Source organism: Alternaria conjuncta (assembly GCF_024043145.1).
Source record: "Alternaria conjuncta strain BMP 0040 chromosome Unknown scaffold_12, whole genome shotgun sequence".
NCBI lineage: Eukaryota > Fungi > Ascomycota > Dothideomycetes > Pleosporales > Pleosporaceae > Alternaria > Alternaria conjuncta.
In genome coordinates this window covers 79,428-96,842 of record NW_026250101.1, presented here as the reverse complement: position 1 = coordinate 96,842, position 17,415 = coordinate 79,428, and the positions used below count along the sequence as shown (strand labels likewise).

The 17,415-nt window shown below is 43.2% G+C and overlaps 5 protein-coding genes across 5 annotated transcripts; 2 read left to right on the top strand and 3 right to left on the bottom strand.

Moving 5' to 3' along the window:
• Positions 1-533: 533 nt before the first annotated feature.
• Positions 534-1,722, top strand: J4E85_007986 (uncharacterized protein; the record flags this gene model as incomplete). Its single annotated transcript, XM_051472216.1, has 3 exons — positions 534-966; positions 1,014-1,255; positions 1,321-1,722. 3 exons carry the CDS (start codon positions 534-536, stop codon positions 1,720-1,722), a joined length of 1,077 nt encoding a protein of 358 aa, XP_051323681.1.
• A 152-nt stretch (positions 1,723-1,874) lies between these two features.
• J4E85_007985 (uncharacterized protein) lies at positions 1,875-2,764 on the bottom strand (the record flags this gene model as incomplete). The annotated part of the gene is made up of 3 exons (XM_051472215.1): positions 1,875-2,037; positions 2,091-2,233; positions 2,285-2,764. The coding sequence occupies 3 exons, from the start codon at positions 2,762-2,764 to the stop codon at positions 1,875-1,877; spliced, it is 786 nt and encodes a 261-aa protein (XP_051323680.1).
• Positions 2,765-3,119: 355 nt separating this feature from the next.
• On the bottom strand, positions 3,120-4,627 carry J4E85_007984 (uncharacterized protein; the record flags this gene model as incomplete). The annotated part of the gene is made up of 2 exons (XM_051472214.1): positions 3,120-4,185; positions 4,236-4,627. The coding sequence occupies 2 exons, from the start codon at positions 4,625-4,627 to the stop codon at positions 3,120-3,122; spliced, it is 1,458 nt and encodes a 485-aa protein (XP_051323679.1).
• Positions 4,628-6,305: 1,678 nt separating this feature from the next.
• On the bottom strand, positions 6,306-8,321 carry J4E85_007983 (uncharacterized protein; the record flags this gene model as incomplete). Its single annotated transcript, XM_051472213.1, has 1 exon — positions 6,306-8,321. One exon carries the CDS (start codon positions 8,319-8,321, stop codon positions 6,306-6,308), a length of 2,016 nt encoding a protein of 671 aa, XP_051323678.1.
• Positions 8,322-9,120: 799 nt separating this feature from the next.
• On the top strand, positions 9,121-10,209 carry J4E85_007982 (uncharacterized protein; the record flags this gene model as incomplete). Its single annotated transcript, XM_051472212.1, has 3 exons — positions 9,121-9,300; positions 9,350-9,966; positions 10,014-10,209. The coding sequence occupies 3 exons, from the start codon at positions 9,121-9,123 to the stop codon at positions 10,207-10,209; spliced, it is 993 nt and encodes a 330-aa protein (XP_051323677.1).
• Between the last annotated feature and the right edge of the window lie 7,206 nt (positions 10,210-17,415).

Genomic DNA, 17,415 nt, shown 5'->3' with positions numbered 1-17,415 from the left:
GCAATTACCTCTACTAGCACGCTCATCTCCATCATCTCGGGATGAATACTTCCGCAAGAGCGAAATCTCGGGTTATTTTTGATTGCCTTACTTCGCCCCGTTGATGCGACGTCTGGGTCGACCCTTTATCCGTCGATATGGCTATATGAGAGCCCCACAAACAGCTTGACAGCATCAAGCCGTGTCGATTTAGGACAGTTTGGCTTCATTAACTCCACTAGGACTCACAATCGCCAAGGATCATCGTAATATGGGCTCAGGATGACCTCCATCACTCTGGGGCGTGTATTCCTTAGTCCGGAAGCATATATGCTACTTCAGTTTCTTCTCGGAATTCAGTCACCTTACCCCGTAGTTCCAATTCCGTCTAGTTTTGGAAATTGAAAGCGTCTAGGAACATGCGCACCAGCCTTATCACTACTGTGGCCCTGGCGGCCATGAGCGGCAGCACGCCGCTGGGAGCCCACAGCGAGCATTTTGCGGACATCATTGCTCGCCAGACCAATGTAACCTGTCCAGTAACACCGAGCCCCATGCCCAAAGCGGCGGTATTCCCCCCCATAAAGACAATGCCGGACCCATTCCTCTATCTCGATGGCAAAACACGTGTTCAAAGCAAAGACGAATGGATCCAATGCCGTCAGCCTGAGATCCTCAAACTCCTCCAGGAATATCAATATGGCTACTATCCTGATCACTCGCAAGAGACTGTCTCCGCAACTCGAAGTGGTAACACCTTGACTGTCACTGTCACCGCAGGAGGGAAGACCGCTAGCATTGCAGCTTCTATGAACTTGCCGAGTGGAGGCGGGCCGTTCCCAGTAGTCATCTCGATCGGCGGCATGGACGTCAAGAGTTATGTAAACGCGGGGATTGCGGTAGTCACGTTCGATTATAGCAAAGTTGCAGCAGACAGCAACAGTAAGACTGGCTCGTTTTGGACGCTGTATAGTGGTAGAGACATTGGTAAGTAGACATTCTTGCTTACTGCAATGCACGCTCACAGTCAACAGGAGTACTTACTGCATGGGCGTGGGGCTTCCATCGCGTTCTTGACGGCATCGAACTTAAGGTCCCAGAAATCGATGCAAGCAAATCTGGCGTCACCGGTTGCTCTCGTCTGGGAAAAGCTGCTCTGGCCGCTGGGCTATTCGACAAGCGTATCGCTGTCACTATGCCCATGTGCTCTGGCGTTCAGGGTGCGGGGCCCTACCGATACAGCTTGAGTGGGCAAGGAGAGAACCTGGAGAATGCTGTAAGTACTAGGTCTCATCGAGAACTTCACAATCTTTTGAGATGTGCGCACTGACGATTATCCAGAAATCTGGAGCAGGATGGTGGACTTCCTCAGGTATCTCGCAGTTCGTCGGCAAATCCTCCCAGCTCCCTTATGACGCCCACACGATCGTTGCAGCCATCGCTCCACGCGCGGTTATCCTATCTCAGAACGTAAACGATCAGTTCACGGACTCCAAAGGGACCGCTCAGGTCACCTTCCCTGCGGCCAAGGTCGTGTACAATTGGTTAGGCGTGGACGAGAAGCTGGGTATGAGTGTACCGTCTGGTGGACACTGCGACATGAGTGGGTACGCGGATATTTTGCCTTTTGTGCAAAAGGTACTGCAGAATAAGAGCACGACGCGGAATTATGACGATTTGAAGACGTGGAAGGCTATGCCTGAGGCTTACCCTTGGGGCAGCGATGTACCGAAGGCAACCTGAGCAACAGGCTTATCTATGTCTACCACTGTAAGAAACGAATCTGAACACGTCTTTTTCACGATAGACAGCCCGTGGTCATGGGTACATGAGTCATCATCGAAGTCATGTATGCGCTTCTAATGTTGCTATTTCTTTACCGAAGTAATGCTATGCTATATAGTAGACCAGGCATTATCGATCGGTATCATTGCGCCGTTGATCATAGTCGACTCTTCTGAAGCGAGGAAAGCAATGCCACGCGCGACATTGTCTACTCCGATATAGGGAACCGGTGTACCCTCACTGTCTTTTGACACGTGCATTTGCACAATGGGGCTGTTTGAGTAAGCAAAGAACAAGACGTACAGGTAAAGCCCATCAGAACTTACAAGAACGCGTTGAAGCCGGCGGAATCGAAATGTTCCATCTGCACCGACGAGGCGATGTTAGTTGCAACACCGCCGGGCAGCACACCATTGCACCGAATGCCTTCCTTGTGGAAGCGCCAGGCCACATTCTTCGTAGCGCCGACCTATCAATTCTCAGCATTGACGGAATCTCACTTGAGAAGGGTGTTTCTTACCAGACCGTGTTTGCTAGCAGTATACGCGATTCCCGCACTCGCCCCCGAAGTCCCCGCTTTGCTACCCACGTTGACAATCGCACCACCCTTCTGCTCCTTCATAGCCGGCAGAACCGCCTTCATCATGCGAATAGGTACTGTCAGGTTGATCGACATCACCCTCTCCCACTCTTCCTCGTGAATCGTGTCCGCACTACTCCAGCCATCGCTCACGCCTGCGCAGTTGACCAAGACATCAATGCGGTTGTGCTTGCCGACGCACTTCGCCACCGCATGTTCCGCAGCTTGGGACTCGGTGAGATCAGTCTGGTAGAATGTGAATGTCGAATAGTCTTCCGCGAGCTTCTGCGGCTGTGCGCCAATGTCTATGCCGAAAACTGAGGCGCCTCGCTCGAGGAACAGACGCGTTGTTGCTAGGCCGATACCGGAGCTGCAGCCGGTCACTATTGCGACTTTGTCTTGGAGGGTGGAAATGGACATGTTGGATTGGGGTTGATATTAATTAATGTATGAATGCGGATTGATAGATGAATCATACGCTATTGGCGTTGCCCGCTGGTGGAAAACTTGGGATGACGTCAACGGTTAGCGCGAAGACGAGACCCACTTTTGGCGGTACCCTTTTGAGCGCGTCCTCTTCGGCGCCACCTCATCTCCATCATCGACATCTCATTGCACAACAGACCGCAAAGGGAAAGGAATACAGAATTAACAAAAGAAATGGGTATATTGTGACCTATTATGACAGCCATGGCACACGACCACGCCTTCCAAAAGCCTTGCAAACGCAGCTTCTCCCCACGCATCAACGCGTCAACGCGCTGCCACTGACCATCTAGATCACTTCTTCCATGCGATGGACATCACTGTCCTTCGTCCATCGCCTAATCCTCTTGCCCAACCCGAAGTACAACGGGAATACGAACAGCGCAGGTCCCATTGCACAAGCGAAAATGACCATGGCGGGGGTAATCCACCCATTCTTGCTCACGTGCGCAAGGTCGAAAACCCAGTAACTGTACGAGAAACCGATGAAGTTCTTGCAAACTGTAGCGACGACCATGATCTCTCCGGAGATGGGCTTGTAGCAGTCGATCGCGTAGGCGATGGCAATAGTGGGCACTGTGGTGACGCTGAGGCCAGCCAGCCCGTAGCCCCAAACCACGATGTGACCCCATGCCCACTGCTGCTGGTATGCAACACCACCGAGGATTATTGAGAGCATCATGATTACCACGTAGATGAACAATGCCGGAAGGCGCATCTCCGCTTCGCGCACGCCGCCATTCCTACGTGCTGCGCGGGCAGATACCCAGTCGGAGTATGGACCAGCTGTTGCCAGCCCGAACAAAGCGCCAATTGCAAATGCGAAGTTTGTGTATCCGACCTGGTCTGGTCTGAAGAGATAAGGAGGTGCAGCGAGGACAGGCGACTCGGTAAGATTGAAGAAGAGGAGGATGTCGGCTGGGCCAGCAAGCATCAAACCTGCCCATAGGATGATCGGGTTGAAGAAGACCTTGATGGGCGTCCAGGTGTCGCGCACGACAAACATCTTCCACCTCGCATCTGGCTTCATGAACGGCATGAACTGGGCGCGAGATGGGCGCCCCTGCACAGTGATGGGCTGCTCGAGTGAGCTCCGCTCCGAGTCTTGAATTCCGGCCTCCGTTGCTTGTTTTTCGAGCTTGGTCTGGTCCTCGTTGCTGGCGTTGCTGCTGGTGGATTGGATGATTGTTGTGTTGCCGCGATGGTATTTGGTCTCGGGGAAGGTGAGTGCGATCAGAATGACTGAAACACCAGACAATGCGGTCTCTAGCCAGAAGAACGACTGCCAGCCATAATGAGCTGCCATGGAACCAGCCATGATCGGACCCAGGAAAGCTCCCATGAAGTAGCCGGTGCTGCAGTATCTGTTAGATGGAGCTCGACCGCGCGAAGGAGCATCGCTTACAAGTATACACCCGTCCAGAGACCCCTCTCGTGCTGGTAGAAGACATCGGCAATCATCTGCACAGGGATACTCTCGCTCGTCGCACAGGCCAAACCATTGACAGCACGCGCCGCCAGCAGACTGCTATGACTGGTCACCATCGCCTGCCATACGCAAGACAAGAGAATGAACACGGAAAAGGTCAAGCTGATAGCGCGTCGACCGAAGATGTTGGAGAGCGGCACGATGATGAAGTTGGCGAAACCGAGTGTGATGACAGTTATGCCAGTCAGCATAGCCAACTGATTGTTGTTAAGGTGGAACTGGGCGCCCAGAAGAGGGAACATTGGCGCAATGGATAGTGCGCCGGTAACGGAGATCCAGGTGAAGAGCCATTGTGAGGCCATCACCATGACTGTGGTATCTGTCAGCGAAGACTCAGGCGTTGGTGAAGGGTCAATATACGCTTCCATTTCCGGGTCCAATTCAAAGGGTCGCGAGGATCAGAAGAGGGCCTGGGTATGAGCGTCGTCTGCGCGGAGCTATCCTCATTGATAATCTCCGTACCAGGGATAAGTTCAACATCGCTGTGGTTAGTCGCCATCTTGAAGTCGTTCGTCGCGATCTATCTTTCGTGTCTTGATCCTTCCAGCACGAACGCGCGGCGAGCCTCTTAACTTATAAGCCCCCTCCATGCTCGGCAATGTTGCACTCCACGGTTCATGGTAGTCTAGTTTCCCGCGGATGATGCATCACTCGGCTTCCAGTGCCCATGTAGTGAGACACCATTTGCTGCGACGATCAGCAGTCACCGTTGATCCATGTATTGAACTAGTGGGTGTCAGCTAACGCAATATCTGGCTATAGTAGCGAATGATGGTGTCGTGAAACCAACGACATTCGTGCCTGCAAGACGATTATTGGACCTGTTCGCACTTCCGTAGCGCATTCACATATCCTTGCTGCACGATCATTGGGGAACCGCTGGCTGGTTGATACAGGGACTGCATATGCTTTTCGAGCTATAAAGTTCATGCGCTGGGTCCGCGAGGAAGGGAAAGTTGCTTGTCGTGCAGTTGCTAAATCCGCCAATCCTATTCCTCCACCTGCATCATGCGAGGTACAAGGCTGACGTCCCGAAAAACCTTATCAATAAGCTTGTGCATGGCGCATTTTACCCTGTCTTCAGCCGAACCATAGCATACTGTTGCAATGACTTGGAGTAGTCTTCCTCTCCGACGCAATTTGTTTTGCATCCGCTCTAGCGTGTTATTTGCTTCGTCTTCAACCCAGGAGGCGCAACTCGACGTTGAAGGTCTTCCAGGGCATTGCTGAAAGTACACGACTTCCAAGTATCCCACCGATATCACCTGCAAGGTTGTCTAGTAATCACGAAGCTTTACTCTTCTCGGCATTGCAAGTGGAGACCCATCGTGCTGATGGCGGGCGCGCCATTCGGGAGGTCGCATCCTGGGACCACCGGAGAATGTGGGGATGCGCGCTGACGGACTCCCGCTTTACGGGGACGCCACTAGGCAAAACATCTTGTCAAAGTTATTAGGGCTACTCGAACAACAGCTGTCTGGTCTGAACCTTGGAGCTGGACTGTTGCGGAAGACTTGGCGGGAATGTTTCGTTTTGCAGATTGCGGGTCGTGCCGAATGCGTCGCGGAAGTGCCGTTTCGAGCGCACTGTCGCATCCTGCGTATCTGGTATCTACGGTACTGCAGGGCGCATGGGAAAAGGTACGATCGGATTATCGTGGTCTATTTAATGCACGTTTGCGAAACAGATGATAACGATTAGCACCGGTAAGACGCAACGCTGCAATCCCGATAAGAAGTTGCGATAATCGAGGACACGCCTCGCCTCCAGTTCTACCTTGCAGGAAAGTTGTGCCGCAACATCTGGTACATCGATAGCTGACAGCAAAAGTAACCACGCTTCAATAGTTTCACAAGATGAAGCATCGGATAATTTAACTCCGCGGTCTATGAAGCGCGGTTTTGTTTTGGCATCCTACCAATAGTAGCTGGATGTTTCCAGGGCTTTGTTGCGCAACCAATCGCATCCCTCGCAACTACGCTTGCCTCAGAGCTTTGCTGAAACACTGACGGCTGCTTCCGTTGTTCCAAGGAAGATGCGCTTGTCCATTCTCGACAGTTTTTTCCAATCTCGAGAGCGCGGATGCGTTTGTGGCGAAAGTGCCTTCAGGTGGATCCATCGTACTGCGATCTCTTGTGCAACAGCGTCTGGGTTTGCTTGCGCATCGTACATCAGCGCGACGCTGCTGGCGATGACCTCGAGATGCTGTAGAACTTCTCGTCCACGATATAACAGCTCTTCTTTCTGTGCATTACGAACAACGTCGTTGAGCGCCTGAAGTCTTTCTTCGACAATCGAGACTTGATCTTGGAAGATGGGAGCACATCGACCGAGCACGTCCCTGACCCACGGCGTGAAGATGTTCTTCATGATATCGCCGCCGCCCATTCGCTTGTCAGTGAGTACCCGAACGGCATCTTCTGCCATGACGCTGACGGTGCCTTCCCATATCGGATTGACGAGGTTGTCGCGATAGATCTTCGCGATGTTCATCAGCCCGCCGTCCTCGTTGTTCTCGCAGTACCCGACACCACCGAGGCATTCCATGCACTGTCGCAAGCCATCAACGGATGCGACGCTCACTTGAGCTTTCATCGCCGGCAGCAACAATCTCAGTAAAGCCGCTACCGTGGTCTTGTCGTTCGGTAACAGATACACGGCTTTTGTATTCGCGACCATCTCGTCCCAATCTTGTTCCAAAGCGCCCTGCAGAGCAACACCCAGATAGGTGAAGTGCGCACTGGCCCAGTACTTGACTGTTTCTTCAGCCATCCATGCGAGATGCGCTGGGTTGTCTTGGAGTAGTCCGCCGCGCACTTTGCGTACTTTGCTGTAGGCGCGGGAAATTGCCAGACCTCGCGCCCAACTCCCTACACTACCAGCTGCGGTGTATAGGCGCGTGATGTTAAGAATGGCGGAAATTTCTTTCACACCCTGGCCTTCCTTACCAATGAGCCAACCGCGTGCGCCGTTGAGCTCGAGCTCCGCAGTTGGTAGTGACTTGGTTCCGAGTTTGTTCTTCAGACGCTGGATGCGAACGCCGTTGAGTTCGGTTAGAGGCGGGGCTTCTTCGTTTAGGGTATGACTCTCCAGCGATTGACTGCCCACGCGTCGTCGCATGGGCATGTAGAAGGCAGACAGAGCGCCTTTGTCTGTTCGCGCGAGGAGTACAGCCATCTCTGAGTCCGTTGCGCTGCTGAACCACTTGAAACCATGTATCTTCCAGGGGCCCAGTTGCATACCAACTGCATCGCGATCTTTCCCTTGTTTTGCCTCCTCGTCCAGCTCCCCCGGTGTCATGCGTCGAGCAAGTGTCTCCGTGCCAGATACATCGCTTCCGCCCGATCGCTCAGTCATCCATTGTCCACTTGTCCAAGCCACATCAGGGTCGCGACTACATACTCGCCGATACGCTTCCCGTAGCACTTCGCCTCGACCCGGCTGATCGCCATCTTCGTCGTTCTTGTGTTTGTTCAACAATGTCGCGGCGCCGTCGGTCATGCTTTGAGGGCATGCGGTCATAGTTCCGGTGGGGCCCCATACATGGCCTCCGACAAATTGTCCCACGCGTCTATTGAAGCGGCGATGAGACTTTTCGTAAGCTACCGAGACGACACCTTCACGATAGCCGATCTCCTTTAGCTTCTGCCATCCTGTCGTCGTCCACAAGGGATCATTCTTGTTTTCCGCGCCGAAGGTAGAGAGCGGACGCAGTACCGGGTGGTTGGTCTCCGCATCCGTGGCGTACTTCAAACTAGATGGATTAAGTGATAGACGTGCTAGGTGATGGACACGCTTGGTAGCCTCCGTTGCATCCTGTGGCAGGTAGAGATCCAATATTCGCGCGATGACTTTGTCATCGGAAGCTTGTGTTGACTCCGAGTGCGGACTACGGAAAGCCTTTGGTAGCAAAGTCGGACTGGTATATTGTGGCGGAAGTACCGGAAGGGCTTGGAAGAAGCCTGATGTTGAGGAGGAAGCCTGAGGCGGCTGTTGCGTCATGCTGGCATGCAAAGCAATTACGCAATTGAGGTAGAGACGTAAAGAAGTACCTGTCTCCAGAGAAGAGACGATACTTCCCCGACGCACATGGTGCCCAGCTTCATGGTGTAGAAGTATTGGCGCTCGGATGTCGCAGACATCCTCGGTTCACCCCCGCAAACCGCCCAATGGGGCAGTCGCAGCCGGACTGCAGCAAATCCGCCGAAAGCAACACGATACTTTGACAACCCTATGTCTCCTCAGACCTTGGAGTCCATGGCATTAGTTGGAAGGATGGGAGAGCGAAGACAGAGGCCGCTGCCGTACGGCTTCCACTCGCGGTACCAACTCCCGAGATCCTCTACCGGATTATCTTGCCCTGGACTTGTTCTCCCATGCTTCACACATGCCGATAGCTGCAGCAATCAATATCAGACCTGTACAATGACCGACTGTACACAACAACATCCCTGTCGGCAGTCTCGGAAGCGAAAGCTTGTCGTGATTTGCCTTCGGTATTGTAGCTGCAACTGCCGGTAAGTTGTGTTAATTAACGACTTCATCCAAATGATCGAGTCGAACAATCGCCACAGCTTCGTTCTGGAATGAACGTCACAAGATGTACGACTAGGGACTCTGTCGCGTTCCTATTGGTATGACTGGGAGGAGAAGTACTACTGCCGTCATACCGCAATATACTCACTGATAGCAAGCCTCCACCTTGGATGGACGTCGTGAAGGCTCCTTGGCTTAAGAAGCCTCGTAACTTCGACCTGATGGCTTTCGCAACTCACCAGTAGCTAGTCATACCATTTTCGTCATGATCTGGTCCACCGTTTTCGCCAGCGCGCTCTTGACGCAATGCGTCTCTGCGCAGAACATGCTGCGCTTCGCATGCTCGCAGCTCACCGTCGAGAGGGCCGATCCGTTGGTGAACCCCGGCCAGCGACCCTCACCACACACGCATCAGATTATCGGAGGAAACTCCTTCAATCTTACCGTAATGCTCTACCCGACCCATGAGCGATACGTGTACTGACAGTCCATAGATGGAGCCTGGTGTCTTTGATCCTCCGACACGTTCGACTTGTACGTCTTGCACATACAGCGAGGACTTCAGCAATTACTGGACTGCCTCGCTATACTTCAAATCGCCGGAGAATGGCACATTCCAACGTGTGCCCCAGTTCGCCAACGTAGGGCTCCAGCAAGACGGTGGTATGACAGTGTACTACATGCCGTACTCCGCGAAGAACAACAAGATGACAGCCTTCAAGCCTGGGTTCCGCATGATCGCGGGTGATCCCATGGCCAAGAAGCCTAATCGCGCAAGCATCTGCCATCGTTGCTTGCAAAATGGAGAAGGCTTTGCACCATGTGACGCGAAAGACACCGCAGAACTGCCCAACAAGTACTGTCCTGGTGGCATCAGAGCGACTGTCATCTTTCCGTCTTGCTGGGATGGGAAGAACCTCGATTCGCCAGATCACAAGAGCCACGTCGCATACTCCAACGGCGGAGGTCTAGGCACCCCAAATTGTCCCAGTACACACCCGGTAGCTATCCCGCAGGTGATGTACGAGATTATGTGGGACACCGGCCGGTACAAGAACAACGCATGGTACGGCAACAACAAGCAGCCGTTCGTGTACAGCTTTGGCGATGGGTAAGCCTCCTCTTTGTGCTTCTTTGAAGATAACTGACCAGAGACAGGACGGGCTACGGACAGCATGGTGACTACCTCTTTGGCTGGAAAGACGACTCGCTCCAGAAAGCCATAGATGCTTTGCCTAGCGGCAAGTGTGCGAACGCCAACTGTCAGGTGTTGAAGATCCAGTCTGCGCAAGACTCAATGAAATGCAAGAAGCCGCAACAGGCAGTCGAAGATGTCGGAGTAAGCGGTGACTAGCTGACAGAGCTTCCTAGTGGTATAGCAGTCACCTATTAAGGATGTGTTACATAACTGCTAAGCATAGCACATGCTAGGTATATAGAGCTTAACTCTTTCTAGTTTAGTCTATTAGACTTATTACACTATTTATATTAAACCTACCTATCTATAATAGTTAGTAGCTAATCTTAGGTTTACAAGTTCTAGTCTTATACTCTCTATTTCTAGCGTTGCAATTCTTCTTGCGCGCCTCCCGCTTATCTCTATTAAGTACACCTACTATATTACTAGATTACTATAAAGAACTAGTATTCTTACTAAGGCGCTTTATAGAGGTTAAAGTAACTAATATATCTACTAGGTACCTAGCAACCTATATTTTATAATATAGTAATTTTGTATAGATAGCTCTTTTTGCAAATAGGCTAACGTCTAGATAGCTATAGTAATAGGTATCTTTAGTTAAATAAACATAAGTGCAACGCTTCTACTAGATTTCTCTACTTTTAATAATAGTTAGTAGTGTCTACTTCTCTTGTTAAGCTCTTTAGAAAGAACTCTTTCTAATACACCTAATTAGCTCTTTTTACTTTTATTACTAGTTTATAAGTCTATAGTAACTAACTAGTGTAGTTAGTAGAACTACTCTACCTCTTCTCTTAATTTACAGTTTCTATTTACTAGCGCTATACCTTCTATAGTTCTAATAAATAACTACTAGATTTACAAGAGCTACTTCTAATTTAATAATACTCTCTAAACACTTCTTCTCTTCTTATATATCTAGTATATATACGTTATATATACGCTACTTAGGTTTCTACTAGCTAGCTAATAGGTATAAGAACACTTGTATTATTCCTCTTTTTCTTTTCTTCTCTTTCTTTATACACTACTACACCTCTATTATAGGCTCTACTACTATAGTAGTATTTCTTACTACGCTCTTATTACTATTACGTTTTCTCTAAAAACTACTTTATATTAGTACTAAGGTGTATACAAAGTACACTTACTACTTTAGTTTCTTCGCTACTACTATTAGTCTAGCTCTAGCTATAACTAACTAGCTCTATTCTCTTTATAATACCTAACTCTCTATCTATTACTATAATTAATGTAGTATGCGCTTATAATCTTATAGTATATTTAAATAGCGCTTCTAAGCACTAAGAGCTTATCTCTTATAGTAAGCTTAAAGTTACTTAGGCTATTCTTAAACTATATAAAACTTCTACACCTTTTAAAGGTTATAGTTAGGCTAGTATAACTCTTCTTATCTATAGTACTTAGTCTCTTTCTTCTCTAAGACGCGCTTCTTTTAAAGATAACCTAGAATAAGGCTACTCTTAGCACTAGGTACTAGCTATTAAAGAACTTAGAGCTGCTAGATAAGTTATTAATAAGAAGATTACTAACTTTAGAGCTCTAACTAGTAGTTTTCGCACATCTACTACTTTTACTACCTAGAAGGTACTCTAATAAAATTCTTCTGCGCTATAAGCTACAGAACTTACACCTTTACTAGTTTTTTCTCTCTAGCTAGTTACTTCTACTATTAAACTAGAAGTTTTCTTACTACCTATTGCCTAGCTATTTGTCTTACCTCTACTATAGCTTCTATTACTAGAGTTACTTCTAGTTTATAGATTACCTTATAACTTATAGTATTTACGCGCGTCTATACTTAACTCTTTTATTAAGGCTCTCTCTTTATTAATATACTATAAGACTACTTAGAATAATAGTAAATTAGACACTTCTATTTAATAGTTACCTGCCTAATAATAGGTCTAAAGCTTCTTACTATCTATTACTAATATAGTATAACTTTAGCTACTATACTTCTCTCTTCTAGATGTTCTGCTAATAGTTAAGCGCTTATCTAAGAATTAATAATAGAAGCGTAACCTTAGAGCCTAGTAGAAAGATTAGGTTTAATACTTTTTAGAAAGAATAGACTATACTTTTAATATAAGTAATTGTAGTAATAGGCCTTAGAAAGCTTAGCCTTAGACTACTCTATACGCATCTTAGGTTCTAATAGTATAGAAAGTGTTTCTATAAGAGCTTACTTACACTAACTCTACTCTTTATCTTAATATTATAGCACTACTTACTAGAAACTCTACTTATCTACTACTCTCTCTATAGTCTTATAACTCTACTCTACTAGAAAACTTTAAGAATATACTATTAAGGCTGCCTATTACTTAAGACTCTTTCTAAAGTACCTACTAGAATTCTTCTCTACGTGTCTCTAACTAGCTCTTTCTTCTATATAATTAAGGTAACTTTATAGAACGTTTTCTATATTATACACTATAAAATATCTATTTTAAAACTTTATAACATTATACTATATAGCTAAGACCTAACTAGATACTCTATATTATAGCTTCTCTATAAGCTTCTATACCTATTTCTTCTAGACTTTCTTAAGAATAGAATAGTCTAGCTCTTAAGCTCTCTAACTAGCTTGCTAAGAGGCTTCTAAACCTAGTAGCTTTATTGCGTAGATATTACCTATACATTCTAACCTAGCTAGCCTCTTCTATAGTATATTATTCTACTAGAGATAACTATAATAGTTTTATAACTAGTAGCGCTAGCCTAGCTCTCTGCTAATAGTCTTAGTAGAATATTCTACTCTACTATAAATACGTTAATAGGCCTTTTAACTACCTTAGAAATAGTAGTTTCTTCTAGCCTAGTTTCTCTACCTACTCTCTACATTAAGACTCTAGAGTAACTATATTCTAACCTGCTTAGTAAGGTAAGAGTAATAACTACACTTAGCGCGCGCTAGCTATATTATAATAGAACGCTAATAACTAGAGTTTAACGCCTAAGTAGTCTAAGATTATAGATAATAATGCTTACATTAAGTCTATAAAAGAGTTACTTAAGTTTACACCTAAGTAAGTTAGTTTCTTTTAGCCTAATATACTAAAGGCCTAGTACCTAGATAATGTAGTAGAAGTCTCTAGTAAGATACACTACTATAACGTCTGTAACTTTCTAGACTCTGCAAGAGTAACTATTACTATAGAATCTATAGCTAAATATACTATACGCTACTACCTACACTAATACTTTAAGAGCACTACGCTTCTATAGTACTAGTTAAATCTTAAGGTTAATTAGCGCTTAGACGTTATTAGTAGTAAGAGTCTTAAGCGCTAGAAGTAGGTTCTTAAGCTATTTTATATTTAACCTACTCTAGTAATAAAGAAACTCTAGAAGAAGCGTTTTATGCCTAAGAATCTTCTTAATAGTTACTTACTAGCTAAGTAGTATCTTAAGGTTAAGCGCCTTTACTAGAACGCTAGCTATAGATATAATAATAATAACTACTACGTTATATAAGCATAGAATCTTCTTAATACGCGTATTTAAGTCTATCTACGTAATAACGTTACCTATATAATATCTAATACTTTTCTCTTTATACTTAAAAAGCGTAAGTACGTTTTAAAAGTAGTCTTCTACGTAGATAATACTATAGGTAAGTAGAATAATTCTTATTAGAATAATAATTGCGGTTTTAGTAGAGTAGGTAACCTAGCTTAGAGCAACGCTAGCAGTTCTAACTATTAGTAGCTCTATAGTTCTACTTCTCTAAGTAATAGTTTTTATAATAATAACTTCTAGCGCGCCTATAGTAGACTCTCTAACACGTATATATAGTAAAGTAGAAATAAAACGTAATAGTAGTTCTGTCTATAGAATATAAGCTACTTAAATAGGTATAGATTACAGCTCTAATAAAACTAAAGTAGTAGAACTTATAGTAATAGTAATCTATAAAGTAATATATATTAATAAAGTAATAGCTAACCTAGTATAGAGTTATAAATATACTCTTAGCTATAAGGCGCGTACTATAACTAGAATCTTAGATATATTAAAGCTAGCAGAGACTTCTATCTTACACTCTTAGGTATAAACACTACTATAGATTTAAGTATAATATTACAGAACGCTACTTTACTACTATATTATAAAGGCGTTTTATTCTATAATCTTGCAGAATAAGCTAACGCCTTTATTACTTCTAGCTAACTAGTAAGTAACTAGAATTACTTCTTAAATAATTCTAATAATTATAATTCTATATTCTAGGCCTCTTATAAGCCTTAGATCTACTCTAATAATAAAGATAATAGTAGCTACGCTTACTTTATTAGTTATGTTCTATAAGATCTCTAAGTAAATAAGTAAGTTTATAACTAGCCTTTTATTTATACTTAGTGCTACTTATTATTTACTTTAAATAATAAACTTTATAAGTATATCTACTATAATTACAGCTTCTACGCCTTAGAGTACTAACTAAGTAACGTGTTTGCTAATACTCTAGTTTCTATAGAAGGTACGCAGCTTTTTTAGTAGCCTAAGGTTACTCTAGTAAAGCTAAATAAGCTTCTAGCACTACGCTCTTAGATTATAAAGTTTACAGCTTTGCTACTAGTTAATAGAGCTACTATAGTTTGTAATTAGTATAAGATAAAGCTTATAGTGCGCGCTAGTAAGAATAGACCTAACCTTACTATTATACCTAATATAGGTACTACTATTAGCCTTATAAACAAGGCCTTCTTAGATAAATATTTTAAGACTACTATATAGAAGAATCTGCAAGAGCCTATCTAATACGTAGGTATAAAACTAGAAAAGATATAAGCCTCTTAGGTTGCTTACCTAACACTTTACGTACTTTCTAGAACTAAGTCTAGTAAATAGGTTTTTGCGCTGTAGCAGATCTAAGTATTTATTATAGAATATCTTAGCTCTAACCTTCTCTTAGAAATAGATACGTTAGTTCTATAGAACGTTACTCTTAATATTAAGAAGTATATAATAACATAGCCTTTATGTAAAGAAGTTATTACTAGATTAATTATTAAAGCTAAAGATAGTAACGCCTAGAAAAAGCAAAAGGTTACTATTGCTAACGTAGTTATAATTCTACTCTACTCTGCAATTAAGGTTTAGGCGCTTACTTTACACCTACTCTTAGACTTATATAACTATCTTTTTAAGCCTCTTAATACTATAAGTTAGAATTTCTGCGCCTATAGTATACTAATAAAGAGTAGCTCTTTTAACGTTATTTTATAGAATAATATAAATAAGCTAGTACGTCTCTAACGCTAAGCTTCTATTAGTTACGCTGCGCTACTATATACTAATACTATTTACTCTATTAACTCTAGTAATTATACACTTATAGCCTTACTAGATTTATAGAACTTTTTCTCTACTAAGTCTAAGATAGCGCTTAGCGTTACTATATATAAAACTCTAGTAACTAAGAAACTTCTTAGCTAGGTAGTTATATAATACCTCTATATCTAAACAAACTAAGAATCTATTACTAATATTCTACTAGAGTACGCTATGCTAATTAAGCTTTATAAGAGTTAGTAGAGTATTAAGGTTTTCTTAAAGGTATATAATAGTAGTTCTTAAGACTAGAAAGTTATTAACAAGGTATTTAACAAGCTTACCTACAACTAAAAAATAGAGTTAGCTTATCTACTAGTACCTTTTTCTATTTTAGTGTTTATAGTCTAGAAGAAAGTATATACTAATAAAGCTAATAGCACTACTACTAATATTAAGTAGAAAGGTTAGCCTATACTTAATATGCGTAAGATTAATTACTAGGTAATTTACAACACTTACTCTCTTATAACCTAAGTAGATATTCTTACTAGACTATAGAAAGTAAACTATATTATAGTAGTTAATAGGTTGTTTTATTTCTACTAATTTGCTATATAACCTAAGAACTACTATATATTTACTATTAACACGCACTAAGGCGCTAAGATCTTAAATATATGCGTAATAGGTTTTAAAAACTTAGTCTTCTATATTTAACGCTGCAGCAATCTCTTCTTATATAATATAGTAGTATTTGCAAAAGCCTATATTAATAACTTTGTTATCTTCTCTAAGACACTTAAGAATTACGCAATTTACCTTAAGTAATTCTTTTACTAGATTTATAATATAAACATTTCTCTAGCTTCTAGTAAGGCGTTTATAGGCTACCTAACTATAAAGCTGCTAGGTTACTACGTTAATGCTTTTAGCGTTGCATCTACTAATAAGCAAATCTAAGCGCTTTAGAGAATATAGTTTCTCTAGTACGCTAAGAATATAGAGATGTATTATAGAGCTATTAACTTTCTTAATAAGTAAACTCTATACCTAGCGTAGATCTTAGAGCCTCTTATAATACTTAAGATAGAGCTTTTACACTTTATACCTAAGGTAAAGAGTAGAGCATAGATAGCTATAATAACTAGAGTAATAATTCTAGTAGACAGCCTTATCTACAAAGCTTTTAACAACGTTTAGTTATTATAGAATAGCACTATTTGTCTATTATACTAGAATTACGCTTAGCCTCTCTATATAGATGTTAACTTATCTAAATAACATAGTATAGTAGCTATAGTCTACTATATAGTAAAAGACTCTAAGCTAAAGATAGTTAATTCTAACGTCTCTACTAGGTATAATAATAATAGTTCTTTACCTACTGCCTAGCTAAAGAAGTCTGTTAACTTTAAGAAGTACTCTATTAAATCTTTTACTTTCTTATTAAAGTATTTATTAGCTATAGAGAAATGCTATTTTCTAACTAAGCTTAAGATAGTAGGCTTATATTAGATAATTAAGAAACTCTAGTATATAGTTAAAGCTACTCTAAAGATCTTTATTTTTATAGATTACGCTATAGTAACTACTATTACCTACTAACGTTACCTTACTATAATAGAGTCTTTAGAGAGTCTTAATCTAAGATTAGCTAAAGCCTCTATCTACCTATAGTAGTTTAACCTAGACGTTTACTACAAACCTAGAAAGCTATATCTTGTTTCTAACGCTCTCTTAAGGCTCTAGCCTATCTTAGTGCTAGAGTCTAACCTAGATATAGATATTCTAAATAACGTTGCGCACGTCTTCTACGCTCTTATTATAGATATAGATAATAACCTTAAGGCCTAGCTTAAGCAGGCATATAAGAATAATACACTATAGTAATAAGTACTTATAGTTATCTCTAGTAAGTAACCTAATAAGAATAACTCTAAGTAATCTATACGTAGGCTTTATTTTCTCTTTAAGAACAACCTTATCTATTACTAGAATTAATAAGATAGCGCTAAGTAGCTCTATATGCTAAAAGCTCTTATATATAAGGTT